This window comes from Mastomys coucha, unplaced genomic scaffold (genome assembly GCF_008632895.1).
Source record: "Mastomys coucha isolate ucsf_1 unplaced genomic scaffold, UCSF_Mcou_1 pScaffold12, whole genome shotgun sequence".
In the NCBI taxonomy this organism is placed as follows: domain Eukaryota; kingdom Metazoa; phylum Chordata; class Mammalia; order Rodentia; family Muridae; genus Mastomys; species Mastomys coucha.
In genome coordinates, this window is record NW_022196894.1 from 30,593,487 (window position 1) to 30,618,278 (window position 24,792).

General features: G+C 39.3%; 1 protein-coding gene across 10 annotated transcripts in view; it reads left to right on the forward strand.

The window, feature by feature from the left end:
• Positions 1-24,792, forward strand: part of Lrch3 (leucine rich repeats and calponin homology domain containing 3) — a 106,948-nt gene that overhangs the window by 40,112 nt on the left and 42,044 nt on the right. For all 10 annotated transcript variants that reach the window (XM_031363685.1, XM_031363688.1, XM_031363692.1 and 7 more), the window contains exons 4-8: positions 2,411-2,516; positions 6,898-7,034; positions 9,499-9,608; positions 19,751-19,844; positions 22,330-22,450. In XM_031363685.1, coding sequence (XP_031219545.1) covers positions 2,411-2,516; positions 6,898-7,034; positions 9,499-9,608; positions 19,751-19,844; positions 22,330-22,450 — 568 coding nt within the window. The remainder of the gene's footprint in view (positions 1-2,410; positions 2,517-6,897; positions 7,035-9,498; positions 9,609-19,750; positions 19,845-22,329; positions 22,451-24,792) is intronic.

Here is a 24,792-nt window from a genome sequence, read left to right on the forward strand (position 1 = left end):
AAGACAGGATTGTTCTATGTAACTTTTGCTGTCCTGGAATTTGGCTCTGTAGACTAGGCGGGCCTTGAACTCACAGAGATCTGCTTTCCTCTGCCTCCCAAGTGCTGGGCTTAAAGGTGTGCCCCACCCCTGCCCTGCCCAAGAAACCATCTATTAACTATTTATGTTTTGAGTTAGTTTAGGAGTTAAACTATGTCCCCACAATTATACTATAAGCTGGACTAATACTGTCTGCATTTTATAGCTAAGGAGACTAGTACTCAGATGACATAATTTGCCAGAGGCTGTGTCACCATAGGATTGGAAATCAGCCTTCTCGAACTAAAGCCTGTTTCGTATTACTTGAAACAATCAAATGCAAGTGTCCATTGAGATTTAGAAATAGAGTTTATTGCTGGAGAGATAGCTCTGTGGTTTAGAGCACTGACTGCACTTCTGGAAGTCCTGAGTTCAAATCCCAGCAACCACATGGTGGCTTATAACTATCAGTAATGGGATCTGATGTCCTCTTCTAGTGTGTCTAAAGACAGCTACAGAATACTTATATATAATAAATAGATAAATCTTTAAAAAAAAAGAAATAGAGTTTATTAATAAAGATGGTTGTAAACAGAAAAAGAAAGATATAGGGCTGTAGAGATTGCTCAGAGGTTAAGAACACTGACTGCTCTTTCAGAGGTCCTGAGTTCAATTCCCAGCAACCACATGGTGGCTCACAACCATCTGTAATGGGATCCCATGCCCTCTCCTGGTGTGTCTGACAGCTACAGTGTCCTCATATAAATAAAATAAATCTTTAAGAAAAAAAAAAGGTATAAATCTAGTTAGACAAATTAGATTACTTTGGTAGAAGGACTTTAAATATAACAGGTTGTATGTTAAAAATTCATAGACATTAAATCTAGTGTTGGGATTTTAGGCTACTATTTCTGTGCTAGCTAGACTTTGGAAATAAAATCAAAAATGTATGTTTTGGGACTTGGTTTGTTAGCATGAAGTAGGTATAACTTATACTCTAAGTTCTTTTCTTTATTTTTTTCTTTTTACTTATTATATTTATTTTATTTAAAATTTTCATCATATAGTTTAATCATATTCTTATTTTATTTTTTGAAAAGGGTTGTACTTTATAGCCTGCACTGCTCTTGAACTCAGTCTTCCTGCCTTAATTTCCCAAATTTTTAGCATCAAATTATTTAAATTTTTTAACTACTTATACAATCCTAAATTCTCAGCAGATAGATCCATGTTTGAGAAACTACTGTTAGTTTTCTTCAAAAGGTGCTAATTGATGCCCTCAGTTATTCAGGGAACTTCGACAGAGGAAGTAACTTTAAGGCCTCTGGTTTCCCTGATGGTGTTCTCACCCATCCTTCTCTCCTTCCTTCCCACCTCCATTTTTGGGTGAGAGTAAATGTCTTTCTAGTGACTTGGGTGTTTTCTGAGAGATACATCATAAAATATTAAAATCCTTACCACAGACCCATGTTCTGTGCCTTTTCAACTTCTTTTACTGCCCTTTTTAAATTTGATGCTTTGAGCTCTGGACTTCAAAGTCTAATTTTTGATCCTACTTCAGTCATTAATGAATAGGAAAGTTGAAAATTATATTCTTTTCTCTTTTGAAAAAGATAAAATAATGTTTGAGGCCAACAAGATGGCTCAACAAGTAATAGTGTTTGCAGCCGAGCCAGATAGCCCAGCTCCATCCCGAGGCAGGTGGTAGAAAAGAACCAAGTCCCACAGCTGATGGAGCTGCACGGTGAGCAGCCTGGCTTTGTAAGTGCTGTTCTTTTCTTTCACTAGTGTGTTGGAGGGCTTCTAAATACTCAAGTACAGGTTGAGCTCCCTTCTGCTACACTTGGTCATTGTTTTATAAATCATTCTGGCTAGTCTCAGAATTACGGAATTTTTGCATTTCTTCATCTTGGAAGCTGTAGCTAGTCACTTTTTCAAGCCCATTGAAATCAAGCTTTTAAGCAAGCTACCAGCAGGCCTCTGGATCCTGTATATTAGACTCAGACTGACTAGATATGACCAGCCTGGTTTTCCATAGCTTTTGAGTTGTTTATGCTTTAGTATTTCCCTTTATATGCAGTTGGATAAAAATTAGAGTCATTCCTTACATTTTAATTTTATATTTTTGAACAATCTAGCTTTGAAAGATGGCAGCTTTTCTATATAATAATTTTTAATCATTTTTTAAATTTTAATTAGAATAGTATAACATAAAATATACCTTTTTTCTGCTTTACCTTTTTACCAACATTTTTATTTGATGTAGTATTCTAGTCTTTCTATTAATATCTTAAACCATATAATTTTAATTTCAAATTTTTTATAAACCTATATAATCTCATTTTGTAAGTTTGTGATTAAAATAATCTTAGCTTTGTACTCTTTGAAATAGGATGTAAGCTGCAATGAAATTCAAACTGTACCTTCCCAAATTGGTAATCTGGAAGCCCTGAGAGACTTTAATGTAAGAAGAAATCATCTTGTACGCTTGCCTGAAGGTAAGAAACTATGAAATAATTGTTTTGTTGGTATTTGTCTTTTTATTTTAAAGATCTCTCAGACTGATAGGCATAAGCCAAAACTGTTAAAGCCAGTACAAGTTAAAGCCAGTATTTAAGCTCTAGTGGCTTATTTAGCTAGCATCGTCTACTCGATTGTGCACTTTAGAAAACTATGAAGACCTGGGTTCCTGGCATGGGCCTGTTATCCCAGCTACTCAAGAGGCTAAGGCAGGAGGATCGTCATACAGGCCTGCCGAGTTACCCTGTCTGAAGGTCAGAATTGCAGAGAGAGGGGAGTCATGAGTCTGAGGCCAGCATGGGCAATACATCAAGACCCTGTCTTCAGAGAGAGATGAGAGGGAGACAGGAACAAACAAAAGAGGGATAGGCCATGTCCCTCTTTTGGAGTGCTTGGCTAGCAGTCAAGACTGGAGATTCAATTCCCAGTACCAGCAAAACAACAAAACCTTGAGAGAAAAATTTTGGTAACCCTTGCTTAGAGAATCCATTTTCAATCCTCTTGACTCATGAGCTATTGTAGTTGATCCTTCATGGCAGTGTCAGTATGAATTTAACCAAGCACAACCATGGCAAAAAGTGTAGTGTACTTGATGAAGGGGTAGTCTGGTGTGATGCGTTAGTCCGCTTTATAAACGCACTGTGAAAATTAAGTAGGATCGGTAGAGTTCAAGTTGAACCTAACTTTATCCCTCACTGGAACGTTCAAAAAAGGACTGCTAAAGTGTGTGAAAGTGATTCGCAACAGCAAATGAAGTGAGTTTGTAGGAGAGGACAGGTTACCATTAGGGTGTCCATAAATTCTGACGTGTGGATTTGAGTGACAGAATGATTAAATTAAAATGTATCAAGAGTTCACAAAGGGAAGACTGAAAATGAAAATGAGAACCATTTTAAGTTAAATGCAAACTATATCAATATAGTTTAGTAATGTAAAATTTCTTACATAAATGAGCTTATGTATAAAAATCACCATGAGCTAATCATTGTGGTAGCATTTGACAGGCACACGAAAGTTCATTTATATAAGAAAATTTCCAGAAATAAAAATCACCATTAAAAAATACGTGTGTGTGTGTGTGTGTGTGTTTGTCCTCAATCCTCTAGATCAATTCAAAGCAAATTCTAGAAAATAGTTCATGAACATTTCAGAATGTATACTTAAAACTAAGAAAGAGTCTTGTATGATGGCATACGTCTATACCTCAGCACTGGCACGATGGACTGGAGTGAGTATGAGGCCTACCTCATTAGAGAGACCTGTCCTAAAGGAAACACAACAGCAGCATTTTCATTAACAAAGATCTAGGTTCTATAAGCCATGACAGAATTTATAATAAGTGTTAAATAATAATGTTTTTGCTTTTACTGCAAAGTCCAAATATTTACTCCAGTTTGATGGAGTGAAGTGATTAGCTGTAGCCTATGTTTGACATTTGGATCTGCAGCAGGAAACACTAGAAAAGGCTTTCCTCAGTGCCCCCCGCCAGCCCCCCTACACTCACCATCATTGGAGCTGGCAGGCCCCATACTGTCACATGTTTGTATGCTCACCTTCACTTGCCCTCAGGCCTCTCCTCCATTGCCTCTTACTCAGCATGGGAAAACAAAAATTATGCCCTGGGTCTTAATAATCCCACACATTCATTTCTCTGTCTCTCCTTCCCTTTCTCCCTTCCTCCCTCCCTCCCACCCAACATTCAAGTTTCAGTGGAGTGTAGCCAGGACTGAAAATTGAACAGGGGCCTCATGCACAGTAGGCAGGTTGCTTTTGTTAAGCTACACTCCCATCTTACTTTTTCTTGTTTTATTTTCATTTGAAACAGTTCACCTTGCTTTGGCTGTCCTGAAACTTTCAGTCCTGTGTCTCAACTCCTGAGTAGCTGGAATTACACCCACCAACCCACTTACAATGCCAGGTCCAAAACTCTCTCTCGGGCCATCCCTTTAATCAGGGCTATGTTTTAGGCTTGCTCATGGCACAGGATGAAATATGAAAAAAGCTTAGGATTTTGTATGTGTATATTTGAGGGTTTTTCCCCTACAGTGTAGTATAGGCTAGCCTCAATTTCACAGCATTCCTGCTTCAGCCTTATGAGTGCTGGGATTGCAGGTTAGTGTCACCATCCCTGGCAACATTGAAGTCTTGATGACAAATACAATGTAATAATCATCAAAGTTATTTCTATTATAAACTTTTAAATATGAATTACAGTTTTAGATGTTTAATTGCGTGGTTTGTAATCAGCATGTTAAGTAGCCTGAGATGGCAGGAAGTTTATTTGAGCATTATCTAGTAATCTATGACATTGCTTTTAAGTTGGTGATGTATCTTTTTTCCATAACCATTTTCATTTTTAATTAATTTTCACTAAATATCATTCAAACAGTATTTAAAAGTTCAGAGTAATTATTAACATTTCTTTTCCTCATGCGATCTCCACGCCCACCCCACTCCAATATTCAACTTTCTGTGGCCAGGAACATTTTTATTAGCTTTGTTGGCTATTTCCTCAGGTATTTCTTGACTGTTTTTAAATGGTGGTTTGGGAAGGATGGTGTTTGTTTGTTAGCTTGTGTGTGTGTGTGTGTTTAGTTTGGAAGCATAGTCTTGCTGTATAGTTGTGGCTAGCCTGGAACTCCCACTGTTACAGCCCAGGCTTCTGGCAGTCCTGCCTTAGCCTCCTGAGTGTGTTTACAGGTGCTGCACCTAGCTGACTTGGGGTTGAGACTGGTAGTGAAAGCGTGGCTAGCCATTTCAGTCTGGCAGACTTGAAGAGCTTGCCTTTTTCCTGCTCACTAAGCTTCTGTGACACTGCTTCTGTAATGTGGGCTAACTCGGCATGCTGGTTACATTAGGCCTCTTCAGACTGTTGTCTTGAGACCATTGTTTTGCCTTTCCCCCAGCTTACATCTATTTATTTAGGTGTGTGTGCATGTGCCACCGTGCAGTATGTGGTCAGACAACAGCTTCATTCCTTCCTCCTTTTGTGTGGATTCAAAGGTTAACCTCTTCAGACTCGGCAGCAGGCTCCTTTTTTCTGCTGAGTTTTTATCTACTGAGTCTTTTTTTTTCCCTTTGAATAAAGCAGTCTCCCTGTGCTTGCTGTGAAGTGTTGGCATGTAGCCCTATGCAAACAAGGCTGGCATCAAACTCACAGGGATCCACCTGCTTCTGCCTCCCCAGTGTTCCCAAGTCCTCCCATGTGCCACCATGCCTGCTTACTGAGTCATCTTGCTGGACCTTCTCTCTCTTTTTGATAATTTCTTTTCTGGCTTTTCTGTTCCATTTTTCAAATAGAATGTTGTGACTAAATCTTTGTTCCTTTGATTTTTCTTATTATTCTTTTCTGCACCATTTTTATGTTACTCTAGAGTAAAATAGCTCAAACAATTCTTGAATTTTTTATTTTCTGAAATTACTTCAGAGTTTTTAGTTTCTACTCTTATAAAATGCTTGCTATTGTATAACTTTTTAGAAAAAAATTATATTTTAGTGATTCCATATCATATTTCTCTGAAATTAAAGACATTATGGTTTTTCAAATTGCCTTCTGTTCCCATGTACTCACTTGTTTTTTATTTTCTTTTTTCTTTTATTAGTTAGTTCATTTTTGTTTTTGTCTTACATGTTGTTAGAGATGTCTCAGATTCTCTGGGTCATATACAATCTGCATACAGCACTCTAGAAGTTCTGAGTACATTGGGCAGAAATTGTTGAAGGGTAACTAAGTAAGAGGCTAAGCATTTTACTGGGAGAAACTCCATGTCAGTATCTAAAGACCTTTTATATAGGACTCTGTAGTTTCTCCAGAGAACGATGTGTCTGGCATCTCTTGTTTACGATTGTATGCATTTCTTATTACTGGCCTTCAGGAGTGGGCTAAGGCAGGGCAGTGGAGAAGGTGGAGTTGCTGTTGTCTTACTTTTACATCTGTTTTCAACTGTTGACACATCCTCACTCCTGTGGAGCCTCACTCCCTAATTCCAGAGCCTGTTGGTATGATTTCAGTAGAGGATAACTTTCTGGTTCCTGTGATGTGACTGTGAGTGCCCATCTGAGTGACTTGGGACTGTGGGCAAAGACTCCAAGTATCTTCCTCTTTTTTTTTTTTTTTTTTTAATGGTTTCTAGTTTCTAAGAACTAAACTAAGTAGTCCTGGGAACAGGGCAAAGAGTCAAACTGCTTGATTTTTGGTAGTATTCCTGCCTCTAAACAGTCAGATTTCATTTTATGCCTTGCCAATTCCTAGGAATAGAGGTAAATGATTTTTCAGATTCACCATAATTAACTGGAAGCATGTGTAAAAACTAGTTTCAAAATATCAGTGATTGTTCCTTCCACTTTACCTCCATGCAGAGCTGGCAGAGGTGCCTTTGATAAGACTTGACTTCTCGTGCAATAAAATCACGGTAATCCCTGTTTGTTACCGGAACCTCCGGCACCTCCAGGTGATCACCTTGGATAACAACCCGCTTCAGTCGCCTCCTGCACAGGTAAATATGGGTAAAGGCTGGAAAGTTAAAGGAAATTCTTTGTGTATGTACTGTGCCTGTCTTGTTGTTCGCTGCCACCACCACTGCTGCCATCACCACCAACATTCCCTTAATAAAGGGATGGAAGAAAGATTTTGATGTTTCCTAAAGCATTTTCCTTTCTTTCCTTTGGCGAGTTTGCGTGTGTGTTTGTTTTTATGTGCCCCAGAGGTTGACGATAGGTGTCTTCCTCAGTCATTCTCCGCCTTACTCTTGTTTGTTTGTCTGTTAGTTTGTTTTTGGAGACAGCACTACAAAAACACTGAACTCTCACTGTCTCTCACTGAGCTTGGAGTTCAGCGATTCAGCTGGCCTGACCAGCCAGCAAGCCTGAGACCCTCCCGTGTCATTACCTCCCTAGTGTCTGATGCTTTTATGTGGGCACTGAAGATCCAAGCGCAGGTCCCCATGCTGCAGAAACTAGCCCTTCTGCTCACTGTGCTTTCTCTTTCTCCCATATCCTTAAGCACTTTACATTGAAGACTTTCTCAAAAATTCATTTTCTGGCCTGGTGGTGGTGGTGCACGCCTTTAATTCCGGCACTTGGAGACAGAGCAAGTAGATTTCTAGTTCCAGGACAACCAGGGCTACACAGAGAAACTCTGTCTTGGAAAACAACAATAACAAAAGCAAAACAACAATAAAGAAGCTAGTTTTCTAATAAGATTTGAGTTAATTCTTTTTGTATTTTCCTCCTATTAAAGCTTGAATTGGAGAGCATAAATGGCATAGACAACAACCTTCCAAGCTAAAAGTTCTCAGTGCATTCATGTTGCCCTTGTTTCTGTGCCCTCCTCTTTCCTGTGACACGAAGTTCCTCATTTAAACAGGTGTTTGTGAGTATCTGAAATAAAACTAGTACCTGTGAGGCAGATAATATCCCATAAGCCATAGAAGACTTGCTACGTCCATCATTTTCACTTTGAACTTTGTTAAAAGTTATTTTTCCATTGAATCTGTGCACATGTGCTCTGACACGTGGGATTCAGAGGTTCTCTACCTTTATGAGGGTTCCAGGGAACCCTCACTCTTCAGGCTTATGACAGTCATTATAGAATCTATAAAAGTTAGAGGAGAACTTCATAACTACAAAAAGGTTTTGTGTTAGTCAGTTTTTAATTGATGACAAAATACTTGAGAGAAAGTAGAAGTAAGTAAGGCTGCTGGTTTCAGAGGATTCTGCCGTCGGACTCCATTGCTGTGGACATGTGGTGAGACTTGGTAGCATGGCAACAGGAGCGTATGATAGAGGAGGCAGCTTACCTCACAGCAGCCAGGACAGATAGAGGAGGGCTTCAGGGACTGGATACACCCCTCAGAGGCCTGCCCAGTGCTGTCTTCCTGCTACCAAGCCCAGGCTCCTGATGGACCCTATAGCCATGAAGTAAGTCATCCTGCATTAATTCATTGATCACATTAGAGCCCACTTGATCCAGTCAGCTGACAACTAAGCTTTTGACACATAAGCATTTTTAGTCTCAAAATTATAAAGCATTTCATCAGCCTAAAGAATTAGTTTGACTCATGAGACAGGACACATCAAAAATTGTATGTGTGTAAATTTCACCATTTTATCATTGCCTATTCTTTCCTACAGAGATCAGCATATAAAATGTAATTGTACATGATTAATACCTAGAGAGAAATCTTTAAAGTCCTGGCTATGTATAACTAATCAGTGTGTGTTTAATAGATGTGCCTTAAAAATCTAATTTATGTTACACCAAAAGCTAATCATGATTGAGAGAAAGAGAGAGAGAGAGAGAGAGAGAGAGAGAGAGAGAGAGAGAGAGAGAGAGAGAACAAACGAACATCTCGGGGGCTGGAGAAGTGGCTCATTAGTTAAGAAACTGACTGTTTTTCCCGGGGACCTAGTCCCACTAGTGACCCAGCATCCACAGGGCTGCTCACAACTGTTTGGAACTCTAATTTAAGGGAATTTAATATTCTCTTCTGGCCTCTGTTGGCACCAGGCATACACCTGGTACACAGACATGCATGCTAGCAAAACACCCATACACATAAAATAATATTTTTAAAAATAACACCTGGGGCTGGCGAGATGGCTCAGTGGGTAAGAGCACTGACTGCTCTTCTGAAGGTCCTGAGTGCAGATCCCAGCAACCACATGGTGGCTCACAACCACCCATAATGAGATCTGATACCCTCTTCTGGTGTGTCTGAAGACAGCTACAGTGTATTACGCAGGAGTGAGTGGGGCCAGAGCGAGCTGGCAGGAGTGAGCAGAGGTCCTGAGTTCAATTCCCAGCAGCCACGTGAAGGCTCACGGCCATCTGTACACCTACAGTATACTCATACACATAAAATAAATAAATAAATCTTGAAAAAAATAAAATAAATAAATAAAAATAACACCTGTATTCCAGATGAATAGTAATTTGGCTGCATTTGTTATTTTATTTAGATATGTATAAAAGGCAAAATCCACATATTTAAATATTTGAACATACAAGCTTGTAAGATTGCTCCAGATCTGCCAGATTATGAACGGAGACCCTTGGGATTTGGCTCCTGGTAAGTATATTTTATTCTTGTGTTATAGTACATCACAGAGAAAATCAAGTAAACTTTATTCTTAAATTGCCTGGCCTCAGAATGCTTATATCAAATATGAATTGGTTACATAGATCCTACAAAGTGTAGTCTAAGTCAGTCTCTTACAACTTGCGCACTATTAACATTGTAGTCCAGGTAGTTCTTTGTCACAAGAGGCTGTTCCCTATTTTGTATATGGTTAGCTGATGTTCCCTATTTCATGGATAATTAGCAGCATCCTGGCCTCTACTTCCTAAATACCAATAACACACTGAAATGTTTCCAGATAGCCAAATATTGCCACTATCCCTGGCAAGCTCCCAGTTGAAACTCACTGGTTTGAATGGCTTGAACACTACCCTTACTTATCTCTGCAACTGAAGAGATTTCTGACTTAGAGCAAGTCACCTGAACATTGCTTCATTTCCCTTTTTAAGTGTAAGGAGGGGTTGACTTTGCTGCATGTTGACATTATTTACTTCAGGTCTTTTAGTCTGTGAATCACTTAGTGACATAGCACATGCCCTGTAAGATCATCTGTCTACTTGGCACTCCCAACTGTGTGGAGCAATCTTAAGTATAGGAATCCAATTCCAAAAGTTGAGCTAGATATCCCAGTAAAGATGTTGTGATGCTCATGGACTTTATTCAGGAGAGAACTTCCCAGGCCTTTGTTTGGAACCTATCAGGTTTTGCTGAGACCACAGTCCAGGTAAGCTTGCTTTGCAGTTTATTACATTAAAATAGATCAACAAATGTCCATGTGGTTTCTAAAAGCATATGGTATATGAAATATGTATCATGTTCAGAAAAGACAATTTTAATATAGCTTTATTAGAAATTATTAAAATGAAAGATTTGAGTGTTTCATATTATACATGAGTACTCTGAAGCCATCTGAAAATTGTATATAACAGAGAGTGTTACCTCATGGGGACTTGACTCCCACCCTCTGCTGCAGATTCCACCTCCCTTATGGTACTCTTCTCTCATCTGAGCATGTGGTGTGCACAGGCATTACTCAAAAAATAGTTGTTGAATGAAAGAAACACTGATTTAATCAGACAAATACTGCTTTCCTCCATGTAAAATCATCAGGAAGATCTTTGTAATGACATTCCAGCGTACTTAGTCTGGCTATTAGATTGAAGACTTGGACACTGAAGGATATTTGAACAACAGTTCTAACCTAGTTGCTTAACATAAGCTAATGCAGCAAAAAGACTGACAGTCACATGGTAACCATACCTACCGCGAACACCCTCAGTTCAGTGTTCATCTCTAGGAGGACTGGCATGGGCAAAGGATGCTAAGAGTGTGACAGGTGAGCTGTGGGAGCTGGCAGAGATTGAGTGATGTACTATGCCATGCGCTGGCTGCTTGGAGGAGGAGGATGCTGCCAGTGAAGAATACGAAATGACTCAAGGCCTTCTTGCCAACAGTTTTCATTTCACCATCTGTTTTCTCTTTCTGGTTGCTTTTTTCTCTTATTCAGTTAATTGCTTATAATGTGGAAATAAATCCTTGTTAGGTGTGAACAAAAGCCTTGATTTTTCCTATTTTAAGTTTTCATTAAAGGTATTTTGTGTGGTATTCTGACAAGACTTACATAACAAATCAGAGTTGGGTTTTCTATCGAGTATACACAACTGATTATCTGTTGGAGTTGGTGATCCTTGGAAAGAAACTCCCCTCTCCTGAAATAGCAGAGTAGGAGCATGAAATTGCTACTGCTGCCGTGGGGTTTGAGTGTGAGTTGGCTAGTGATGGTGGATGCAGGGTGTGTTTGAGTACCCGCCTGTAGAGATGGTGATGAATGGTGCGCTTTGACAGAGGGCTGAGCTACTGTTTGCAGGGCCTGTTTCTCTGTAACCTGTCCTTAGTTCTGAGACCGGCCTAATTTGTTTTTGTAAATACTGTAGTATGTACAATGTTTTAAATACATAAAGTATTAGTTCAATTACATGGCAAAGAACTTGAATCTATATTTGCTAACAGATAAAAGGCTTGAATTAATGGGAAAAAAATGTTCTTTTAGGTTTCCAAAATGGGAAACCTAAATAGCATAAAGATATCACTTCTCTCCAAAGGAGTTGGAAGTGAAGGAAGTAACGCATTGCAGTCTGTCATACTCTCTAGTATGTCAGTCATAATAATTAGGAAGCTTTCTAGATTTTCTGTTATTTTTTTCAGAGGTAAACTGTTGTTTCAGACATACTAGAAATTTTAATTTGTTACATATATGTCTATATTGCTGGCCCTCTGTTTCCACAGATTCAATCAAATGTGGATTGAAAGTATTCAGGGGAAAAAAAGATGCACCTGTGCTAAACATTTACACTTTCTCCTCATCATTATTCCGTAAAGAATGCAGCATAGCAACTACTTCCATGCTGTGCATCTTATATCAGGCAATGTGAATGATTTAGCGATGATAAAGTACATAGGCAGAGGGTCACTAGTTTGTGTCTGTGTCCTCACTCCTCTACCCCATCAGAATGCTTAAGCAGGAGGATGGCGTGAAGCCAGGAATTTACACCCATCATAGATAATCCTATCTCATACAGACCTTGCTGGGTAGGGTGGTACATCCTTGTAATCCTAGCATGTGGGAAGATTATCCTCAGCAACATAGGGAATTCAAGGCCAACCTAGGCTACACAGACCCTTTCTTAGCAGCAACAACAAAAATACATAGATGATATCCATAGACTTTATGGAATGCTTCAATATCTTATATGACATCATTTCAGTCTCCCTGGGTTTGGGTATCTGAAGAATCCTGGAACTAGTTGTGAATATTGAAGTGAGACTTTATATGTAATATTTCATGTTGCTCTTCAAGTACCAGAGAACGAAATGTCCTATCTTCCTATTTTTCTTTCAGAAGAACAGATTAATAGAATTGTGTAATAGTTATTGACTATTCATTGAATGAGTAGGCATGGAGCCAGAGGCTTTTGGTTTTGAGTTTCTGTCTTCTTAGGGTACTAAGCTGTTCTAATCTCTCTGAGATTCCATTTTCAGTATAATATTTGTATTGCTTATTACTCTAGCAATAGTTCTAAATATCAAATATCCTGAATCTTAAAATTCCTTAAGTGACCATAAAATCTATATAAATATTAGGCATGATAATCAGGCTAGGATTAATTGAGCTAGATAGAGTCTAGGCCTCCTATAGAGTCCCTTAACTCTTGGGACATTCAGGACAAATGACACATGGTTAGATTTCAGTTCTTAGATTTACACATCTTTTGATCTTGTTTCTTATTTTATTTATTTGTTTGCTTGCTTGTTTTTTGAAGATTTATTTATTTTGTATATGTGAGTACACTGTAGTTATCTTCAGACACACCAAAAGAGGGCATCAGATCCCATTTACAGATGGTTGTGAGCCACCATGTGGTTGCTGGGAATTAAACTCAGGACCTCTAGAAGAGTGGTCAGGGCTCTTAACCGCTGAACCATCTCTCCAGCCCCTAATTTTGTTTTTTTTGAGACAGCATCTCAATATATAATGCTGGCTGGCGTGGAACATGCTATGTAAACCAGGCCAGCCTTGAACTCAAATCTGTCTACCTTTGCCTCCTGAGTGCTGGAATTAAAGGTATACACCATCTTGCCTAGCCAGATTTAACCATCTTAATGTTTGTGTATAATTTTTTTTGATGTCCTACAAGTTTAACATAGTAGTATCTACTTTAATCCCTGCACTTGTACATAGGCAGAAGGATCCTGAGCCTGATACTGAACTTTAACTACTAAAAGGCATGGGGGTAGTGGCCAAAGTACATGATATAATTAATTGTATGGAAATGTCTTTATAAAATGCATCAATATGTAAAATAGCATGTGACGATAAAAATTTATGTTTAATTTAAAAAAGGTAATACTACCACAAAACCCAGCACCCACAGAAACTCCCAGAAATGAATTCATAAAAATTACAAATTTTTCCTAATCTCCAGATACAATGTTCCCATCTCACTTGGTGAGTGGCACTCATCACCTTTGCTCTGTTTAGTGGCACTGTGGTTTTCATTAGTGAAATATAGAGACTTAAGACAGGGCTTCTCTATGGAGCCCTGGCTGTCCTGAAACTCACTCTGTAAACCAGGCTGGCCTCGAACTCAGAGATCCTCCTGCCTCTGCCTCCGGAGTGCTTGCATTAAGGGCATGTGCTACCATTGCCTAGCTAAGACCTGGTTTTCTTTTTTCTTTTTTCTTTTTTTAAAAAAAAGATTTATTTATTACTATAAATGAGTACACAGAAGAGGGTGTCAGATTTCATTACAGGTGGCTGTGAGCCACCATGTGGTTGCTGGGATTCGAACTCATGACCTTCAGAACAGCAGTTGGTGCTCTTAATCACTGAGCCATCTCACCAGCCCGAGACCTGGTTTTCGATATGGTAATTTTAAGCAGCTTTATGTTATTGACTAAACATACTTATTTCTGTTGATGTGACTACAAACCCAAACTAAGGAAACACAAAGCCACTGATATGAAAAATCCATCTAGCTAGTGTTGATTGTGGATTTATAATCTTAGCACCCAGGAGGGTCATGAGTTCAAGGTCAACCCTGTAATGAAGTTTGAGCCTCTGGAATTTAAAAAAAAAAAAAAAAAAGACCTGCCTCTCTAACTCCACCCGTTGAATTAATTTTATTCCAAAAACCTTGAACTTTTAAAAGCAAGAGATCATCTTTTATTCATACTTAATATTAACCTAACACCTAAAAAAAACATTGTGTGATTTTCAGTAAATGATTGATACACACACTTAGTTGAAATAGATGTATTGACTTAACAGAAAATGCTCTCCTAAGACCAAATTCTTACTGTAGTGATAACTTACTTGATGTTTTGTACAAGGCTCTGTACAGTCCTCAGGTTGTATTTTCTCAGTTTGTGTTCATGTAGCTCTGTGAAGTGAGTGGTACTGTATTTTCAATGAAGACATTGAAACTTAATTTTCAATAACAATGAGACTGTCTTGAACTGCAAGACTGGAAGATTCATCATAAACCCATTGAGCTATATACATATCATCATGTCGCTGTGAAGAGGCTACCTGTGTATTTGAAGCCCTTTAGAGATAGTTTGTTAAGGAGAATGACATTTATGGGTAAAAGTAAATTATGACACAAGTCTACCTAACTTCCAGGGTGTGTTTCTGTGTTACAAAGAAGCATTCAGTAAATAAGGAAATATACATATTTTTTTCTGGCAGCTATAGAAAGAGATTATTTATTTACTTGTGGTACAGGGGATTAAACCAGTAAGGGTGTGCTACTTAGATTTTGTCATACTTGACACAAACTACAAAGCCATTTGGGAACAGGGAACCGTAATGGGAAAATAATACCTCCATAATAGAATTTGCCTGTAGGCAAATCAGTGGGGAATCTTCTTGATTACTGCCTGGTGTAAGAGTCTCCAGACTAATGGGTAGTACTGCCCTGCCTGAGCAGGTGGTCCTCAGTTGTGTGAAAAGCAAACTGAGCAAACCAGTAAAGAGCATTCATTCCTCTGTGGTCACTGCTTCGGTTCCTGCCCTGACTTCCCGAGAACAGTGGTGTAGGAATATAAGCCAAATAAAAACAAACCCTTTCTTCCCCACAGTGCTTTTGGTCCAAATGTTTATTACAGCAGTAATAAGCAAACTACAGCAATGCATGTGCCAGCAGGCTCTCTACCATTAAGCTATGTAACCTGCCTCCCAAAAGAATTTTTCTAGTATGGCTTATGTACTTCACTAGCTCTTACAATCGGTCACCTTGACCTGGTTTTGCTGTCTTGAAATGCACAGGATACCTTAAGGTCAGGGCTTTCAGACAAGTCTTAGAAACATTATCAATAAAACATCTTACTCATTGTACTACTTTAACAACTTTTGTGTAATGTGAATTATTAAATATAAAGTTAGAGAAACTTTTCTTTAGAAAAACAAATTTATAATTATACTGATAAGTCTTTTTGTTTTTGTTTTTGCTTTTAAGTTAAATGATCTCTGTGGGGGCAAGCAGGAAAAGAAATGCCAGAAGATAAATATGCTTTGGACAAATAGATCTTTATATTATTGCCTATAAAGTAGGACCTTTGGTTTGTCATTAAGGAAATAAATTTAAGCCCCAGTGCTCTGGAGGCAGAGGCAGGCAGATCTGAGTTCGAGGCTAGCCTGGTCTACCAGAGTGAGTTCCAGGACAGCCAGGGCTACACAGAGAAACCCTGTCTTGGAAAAAAAAAAAAAAGAAGAAGGAGGAGGAGGAGGAAGAAGAGGAGGAAGAAGAAGGAGAAGAAGAAGAGAAAAGAAAAAAGTTTTTTTTTTTTAAAGATTTATTTATTTACTGTATGTAAGTACATTGTAGCTGTCTTCAGACTCTCCAGAGGAGGGAGTCAGATCTCATTATGGATGGTTGTGAGCCACCATGTGGTTACTGGGATTTGAACTCAGGACCTTTGGAAGAGCAGTCAGTACTCTTAACCACTGAGCCATCTCTCCCGCCCCAGAAAAGAGGTTTATTAGACATACTATAGGGGTAGCTGGCTGACTGAGAACAGGAGTACCACCCACCTGAAGTCACCTGTATCAATATAGAAAGTGACAAGCCTTGAAAGCTACCTTGCATTCCCATGCAGATTTGTTTTGTTTTACAAGTGAACAGAAATGTTCCATCTGTTTTACAGAGGTTAAGTGATAGTGTCCAGTTGTCATCTTACGCTCTGGTGCATCATGACATGACTTTATAACTCATAAAAATTATGTTCATGAACCAAAATAATATGGAGTATCAAAGTCACTGTCAGAAGAGCACTGTATGTTAGCCAGACATGCTAGTTAGTACCTGCCTGTAATCCTAGCACTTGAGAGATAGAAACAGGAGGATCAAGAATTCAAGGCAAATTTGGACAGAATAAAACCCTGTTTAAAGAAACAACCACCACCACAAAATACACCATTTATTTTAAACTTACAATTTAAATTTATAATTTAAAGTTCCTTTTCTACTTAGGAATATTTATTAGATAAAATACTAATGCACTAATTTTTTTAATTGGATTTGTTATTTTTTTAGATTTCTAATTAAGCTCCATCTTTAAAAGTATGTTTAAGGAGAAAAAAAAAAAAAGTAAAGGTATAAAACTCCTGAAACTGTACCTCTGGGGCTGGGAGGCAGATCAGTTGAAAGCTTAAGGACTTGAGTTTAGATCCCAGCACCCATTTAAAAGCCTGGGCATGGCAGTTCACATCTGTAATCCCCGCACTGGGGAGGCAGAGATTGGAGGATCCCTAGAGCTTACTGGTCAGCCATGCTTGCCAACTCTGAGCTCCAGGTGCAGTGCAAGACAGTGCTGGAAAATAAAGTGGGGAGTGAGTGAGGGAGTCACTAACATACTCACACACACACACACACACACACACACACACACACACACACACACACGGGTATCCTGCTGATCACAGAGATAATGGTAGCTATTAAAGAAAGAATAAGTTAGACTTCATCAAAACTAGGAGCAGCTATTCATCCAAAGAAAGTGCTAGCAGCCATGGCCTAAGAAAATACTTGTAAAGCAACCTGTATCCAGACATACAACCAAAACCTGTAACCCAATGAGAAATGAGCTTGAAAGGACTCTTCACAAAGAGATTTATATGGTCAACACACACACAATGAACTACTCAATATTGTTATTGATCACTGGAATGCAAATTAAGACACCTGATATCCATATAGAGCCACAGATAAAGAAAGGTGACATAGCAAAAGTGCTTTGGCACTTTTCAGTGCTTTCAGGCAGTTTTGCTGAGACGTGATTTTCAAACAGTAACCTCAACCAGGTGGAGTGTGTAGATCTATGAGTTTAGGGAACTAGCTACTCATTAGCCACTGACACAGCCAGCATGTACCACAATTCCATTTCCTTCCCCACTGACCCCCATCAAAGCTGGTTCTCTTTTTTTCTACCACAAGACCCAGCAGACAGCTGACTGCCTCTGACAGTCTTGTTTGACCTGTCTCAGGGTCTTCCATGAGTTGAGTCAGGATGTGACATCTTGCACTGTTAATGCTTAGCAAAAGATCTGAGATTCTTTGATAGTTATATGTATCCTTAGAAACTGTTACTCAAGTTTCCATACCAATTTAAGACCTAAACACCTCAGAACACTGGTTTTCCCTAACAGCAATAACAAGGTGACCAAAATTAACTACAGAGAAGTGTGTGAGAACGTTCTGGCAAATAGAAATATCTTCTGTTGTGATAGAATTACAAAGATATAGTATTTTGTTAAGATTATACTGCTGATATTTAAATGTATATAAATTTTATTTGGAAAAAATATTATTAAAGATAAAAACCAGCCAGGATGGGGCTGGTGAGATGGCTCAGTGGGTAAGAGCACTGACTGTTCTCCTGAAGGTCCTGAGTTCAAATCCCAGCAACCACATGGTGGCTCACAACCATCCGTAATGAGATCTGACTCCCTCTTCTGGTGTGTCTATATAATAATAATAAAAAAATATATTTAAAAAAAAAAACAAGCCAGGTGTGGTGGCACACAAATTTAATCCAGCACTTGGGGGCAGCAGCACATGGATCTTTGTGAGTTCTAGCCCATCTTTGTCTACATGATGAGTTCTAGGACATCTAAGGTGGAATAGTGGACCCTATCTCAAAACAACAAAAAATAAATAAAACTTAAAACAAAAATAATGGAGGGATATAGAGAATGACTATAGGTTTAAAGTGAACAAAAATTACAGAATAGCAAAGATGTCTAAAAGCAAAAGCAGACTAGAGGCTGTTTCTGTGTGACTGGGAAAGAAGAGAGAATAGAGAACGCGCTTTGGAAATCCAGAGGAAGTGAACAATCCCAGGAAAGGAGCAGAAAAACAAAAGACAGTATGCCAAGCAGTGGGGGCCATGCAGAGAGAGATGGGGAGAGGAGCCCAAAGCAACTCAGGAGATTGTGCTTTAATGATAAGCTGCAGCAGGGTGGTGTTGGTAGCTCTGCCATCAGATCCAAATAGCCTAATGATGCTCCCCAGGGTCCTAGAAAAGTGGTAGCAATCCAAGCCCCAAAGTAAAAGATGGAAGGACATCATAAAGATTGGAAGTTAATGAACTGCAGACTGAAAGAACAACACATAGACTTAGTAAGACAGATGGGCGTTCAATAATCAAGATTAACAAACCCCTGGCCAAATTATCCATGAGAAAGAGAGACACACAAGTTAGAGATGTAGAAGGGGAGGTTACTACAGAGTTCGACAAAATATAAAGAGTCATTGGAGTATTATGTTTCAAAACATAGCAGATCTCTTAAGTGGGTAAATTCCTAGACACCTATGACCTACAAAATTAAGAAGGTATAAACAACTTAGGGCTGCAATAGCAGTTCGTGAGACTGAAGCTGTAATCAAGCCTCCAACCAAGAAAGGTCCAGGTGGATTCATGGCTAAATTGTACCAAATTAAAAAGGAGCTAGCACCAGTGCTGTCCATTGACAGAGAAAGAACACTGCCAAACTTACCCCAGAAAGCCAGGATTTCACTATTGCTAAAGCCAGATAAGGATGATGTTTTCGTTTGTGTGAGGACCTGCATTTGCGTATGTGTGAAAGCTAGCATAATCATGTGTGAAAGAGGATCGTGAGTGTGGAGGAAGAGATCTTAAGGCAATGGAAACAGAGGGCTCTGGAAAACCTGTGATGAAAAGCAGAAAGAAGGTTAACAGGAAAAAGAAAACAGATGGGGGTGGGGGGGAGATGAACCCATGGCAACAAAGTGTGACGGCACCAAGTATGAGGCTGTGAGATGAAATCCGTTGCTTTGTAAGCTGACGTTAAAAATGAGTGCAATGAAAACAAAATTGAGCAGTGGTGCTTTTCAAAGTGGATTCTGAGTTTCGGGGGCTCATACTATTCTGTTTACTTTGTTCCTGTTTGGAATTTTCTTTGTAAAATGCTCAGAGAATGCTCTCTTACCTCTAATATTTATGTGGCCAAGTGTCATGAGAAGGTTGGCTAATAAACTTGTGACTGGTTAATTCAAATGCTACTTTGAAAAATATAAAACCTCATAGTAACAAGTAACACTTATTTTGGACAGCCATGAAGAACTGTACTCAGGCCGTCCTTATGGAGCCCTTGATTCAGGCTTCAATAGTGTGGACAGTGGTGATAAGAGATGGTCAGGAAATGAGGTAAGTATTCTGTTCATGTGTTAAAACTCCTGATTTAGAAAAAGAAATTAAATTAATAGGGGAGTATCTAAATTGGAATTCAATTTATCAGGTAAACTAGAGAAATGTCCAAGAGCAAAGACCCTGCATAGTCCTACCACCTGAGAATTCTACACTGTTTCTTTTTTTTTTTTAAAGATTTATTTATTATTATATCTAAGTATCTAAGTACACTGTAGCTGTCTTGAGACCTCATGACAGATGGTTGTGAGCCACCATGTGGTTGCTGGGATTTGAACTCAGGACCTTCAGAAGAGCTGTCAGTGCTCTTAACTGTTGAGCCATCTCTCCAGCCCCTTTACACTGTTTTTTACTAGCACTTTTTGCCATGTATCTTCTTTCAAATTTGTTACCCCATCTTATGTAGGGATATCCTGGAAAGCTGAGTAGGAGTTGAGGTGGTTAAAGCTGAAGCCTAGTGGCTGTGGTAACACATCTCTGTAACCATAGCTAGCTTTTAGGAGGCTGAGGCAGGAGGACCATGATTTGAAGATAGCCTGGCCCCTAGTGAGTTCCAGGACCGCTTGCACTGCATAGCAACTATCTCAACCTCATGAAAAGCCCTGACACCCAGAACGTGAGGGCCAGGATGATCTGTAGCGGAGATGGTGATAGAAGGGGTGTGCTGGAGGCTGGGAAAGTGCACAGGACTGGGCACTGACTGGTGAGGACGTGGAGCCTGAGCTTTAAGTGTTAGCTCAAAAGTGGAGTCCTCTCCAGCAGACTCTGGCTGGAGCCCCACAGAAGTTGGGAAATCTCAGTGAGTTCATTCATATGCTACAAATTACATGGGTTCTTGTTTTGATTAATGAATACTATTAGATTTTCCAATGAAATTATTGCTTTGTAAAATTACTAGGATATATTTTAACTACCAGTTAAATGGCTACACTTTTGCTAGAGGGGCTGATAACAGAATGAAAGACCTCCAGAGCTCGGGAGACCCTCACTCAAGTCTCGGGATAACACGACCACCCAATAACTCACAAGAGACCGAACTTGCTGCAATCACTTGAGGTTTATTTGGGATAGGCTGGTACCGGGGTCGATCTCGTGACCAAGCAGGCCAGAGGAGTTCGACCTCGAACACAAGAAATGAGGGGTATTTAAAGGGAAAAACCACAACCCAAGGGGGGTGATGGGGTGACCAAAGATACATAGCATGAGAACAATAGAAAATTTTAAAGGAACCCACTACCTAGTTGAGCCAGATCACAAGGAAGTCATTCTGCACACCCGTTGTCTAGAGGAATGTGGTTTGGTCAACGCTATCTTCTTAATGGCTGACCGCTATCCTGTTCCTGGAACTGACCAGTCCACATTTCTGGCTTGTTATAGAGACTTCCTATGCCTTCTTTAAGTAAAGGTTATACATTAATGCATTTCCATTAACATGCTTTTTCTAAATTTCTAAATTCAGTCTTTCAAGACATTTTATGACATTGTGTCATTAAGAGTCCAAACGGGGGCTGGAGAGATGGCTCAGCAGTTAAGACTGAGTGCTCTTCCAGAGGTCCTGAGTTCAATTCCCATCAACCACTTGGTGGCTCACAACTATCTGTAATGGGATCTGATGCCCTCTTCTGGTGTGTCTGAAGACAGCTACAGTGTACTTACATATAATAACAAATAAATCTTTAAAAAAAAAATTTAAAAAAAAAAAGAGTTCAAACAGAAGCCTGTGAGTAGCACAATGCCTTGAATGCCTTGAATCTTAGTGAACTCTGTGAGTTCAAGGCTAACCAGGGCTATATACATAGTAAGTTCAAGGCCAGCCAGAGATACATAGTGAGACCCTGTCAAGATTAAATAGGTAAATAAATTAAATAAATAGTAAGTAAGTCAAAACAAAATTAGGTCAAAACTTACTTGAAATTTGTAGTTTTATACACACACACACACACACACACACACACACACAAACACCTATGTCTTGGTGACTGTCTTTTTAAATATTGCAATGTATATATATCTACATATACATATATGTAGATATTTTAAATCTGTGTATATATATATTTACTTACAGTTCTGAATATCCTTCTATTTTTGTTAATTGTGGTAAAGTTTGCCTATTTAAAGTACACATTTCAATTGTATTAATTGTGTTCATAGAATTATATAATATTCTCTGTCAATTTCTAAAACTTTTTGCTTTTTCTTCTATATAGATTATAATTTATATTCTTGTACTGCATGTTATCTAAAATTGGAAATGATGTTTTTGGGGTTTTTTTTGGTTTGGTTTGGTTTGGTTTGGTTTGGTTTGGTTTTTTGAGTCAGGGTTTCTCTATATAACCCTGGCTGTCCTGGAGCTCACTCTGTAGACCAAGCTGGCCTCAAACTCAGAAATCCGCCTGCCTCTGCCTCCCAAGTGCTGGAATTAAAGGCGTGCACCACCACTGCCCGGCGGAAATGATGGTTTTTAATATTTCTGCTTTTTAAGCCTACAGACGAATTTTCAGATCTGCCTCTTCGAGTGGCAGAGATTACTAAAGAGCAAAGACTACGGAGAGAAAGCCAGTACCTGGAGAATCGCAGCAGTGTGGTCGTCACGAATGGTGGAGGTACACATGATTCTGATGACGTTTAAAACCTTTATAAGTACCTTGTTATATAATAGGGTCTCCTGTGACCCTGACTGGCTTCAAACTCCTTATGTAGCCAGTGATGACATTGAACTTCCAATCTTCCTGCCTCCACCTGATCTGTTTGTCTCCTCCTCAGCCCTGGGGGAACAGTTGTATCCCACCACACCTGTTTTTGTAGTGCCTAGGATTGAACCCAGGGCCTTGTGCAGCGTAGACAAGGACTTACAACACAGCCTAGCTCCCACCTGAACTTTTTTGTTGTTGTTTAAGAGAGTTTATTGTGGCTTCGGGTGCTAGAGGGATTCAGTCTCTCATGATGAGAAGGGCACGGCAGTAGACCTCCTTGTAGTAGACCTGCAGTAGACCGGGAAGACATGGCAACAGAAGTAGGAAGTTGCTGGTCACCTTGCCATTTTGAAGTTGTCTTTGTCACACCTGCTCTTTTGTTGGCTTCTCTAGAGATCATTCACTCTTCTGAAGACTTCCGTTTATATAAGACCAAAAAAAAAAAAAGTTTACTATTCAGATAAAATTCACTTTCTCTATATTTTTCAATTTGTAATTAAACAACAACTTGTTCTTTCCTTCCACCTTGCAGGTTGCAGGGATCAAATTCAGGTCATCAGGCATGGCAGCAAATGTTTTTGCCTGCTCAGTCATTTAGCTAACACTGTTTGAAACTGAGTTTTCACCCCAGTATTCAGGAGTTTGACCTTACATCAGCCTCCTGAGCAGCTGGGACCATAGGTGCCTACCAGCATGCCCATCTTCCTGCATAGCTTAATGTTTACCTTAATGTTCTCTGGGGCTTCTGGATCCCAACTTTCCTTATGCTGACACTTAGAACTTAATAGTTTTTATAGAATAGAGTTCTCTCTGCTTCTGTGTATTTCTGAAGCAGGTTTTAGAATTCTACTCTATATTCTTTTAATTTGAATTTTAAAGCCAAATGTTGGCATTTTGAGGACCAGTACTGAGGGAGAAATTACATAGATGTTGTAGAAATGCATATGTTTTTGAGAAGCGCTTCCATTTCTAATGATGTCAGTTACATTTGTTGTTTTGTCCTGTCTGGCTTACATTCTTCTTTATTCCTTTCACTTACCATTCCATTCCTGTTTTAGTAATTGCACTTTAGGCTTTGTGCTTATATGAGTCATCTGCAGCACATTCATTGAAGACTCAGCACACCTTGCAGCTGTGCTCTCAGGACTGTATCCGTTAGACCCTGTGGAGGTACTAAGTAGCAAGCTGAGGGGATGGCATCAGTAGATAAAATGCTTGCTGAGATAAAATGGGGGCTGAGTTTTATCCCAAGCATTCTCATAAATGGCAGCATGGCAGCACATGTCTGCAGTCCCAGTGCTTGGTGGGCAGAGACTGATAGATCTCTGATGCCCACTGGTACCCACTTTAACCAAAATGTTGAGCTCTGGGGTCCATGAGAAACTTTTGTTTAAAAAAAAATAAAGTGGAGGACACGTGAGGTGGCTCACTGGGTGCTGAAAGTGCTGTAACCAGTTTTTCTGACTTGAGTTTCATCCTGAAACTCCCATGACAGAAGGAAAGAAGTAGTTTCTGCAGATTTCCCTCTGACGTCCACACGTGTGCCATGGCATAGATGCCCCTGCCTCCATAAGAACAGTGACTTCTATTCCTCTGCATAGCATGCATGCTCTTCCAAATAATAAAGGTTATCTCCATAGATAATGTCGTGGCATATGTGCCCCATAAATAATAAATGTGACCTCCATCTGTATGGCATGCATTTGTGCCCCCTGTAAAAATGTAAAAAAGAAAGAAAAGATCATTAGCTAAACTAAAAAGAAAGTGGCTAACAATGAAAACAGCTGACATCAGCCTCTTCCCTCCACGTGGACACACATGCACTTATACCCCCACACACACTTGCACACATACACACACTACAGATAAATACCATCAGCCTCTCCCCTCCATGTGGACACACATGCACCTATACCTCCCACACACTTGCACACATACACACACTACAGATAAACACCACATACAAAGTTTAAAAGATGAAATATGGCTTTTCTGAACTGAAATGTAACTATAAAATCTTCATCAAATTTTGACTGTGCTGATCTGGATAGTATGAAAACCTGATGTTACTTTCTTGAGAAATAGTCATAATATATAAACTATATTTTAGTTGGAAAAATGTTAGATCTTAATAAACTTGTAACACAGACTTCAATGTAATAATAACTGCAGTTCAATTCAATTGAGTGTTCTGGTACAGTGGAACAGCATAAAACAGTGGTTGGGTTTAGACTTCTTCACAGCACGGTCTT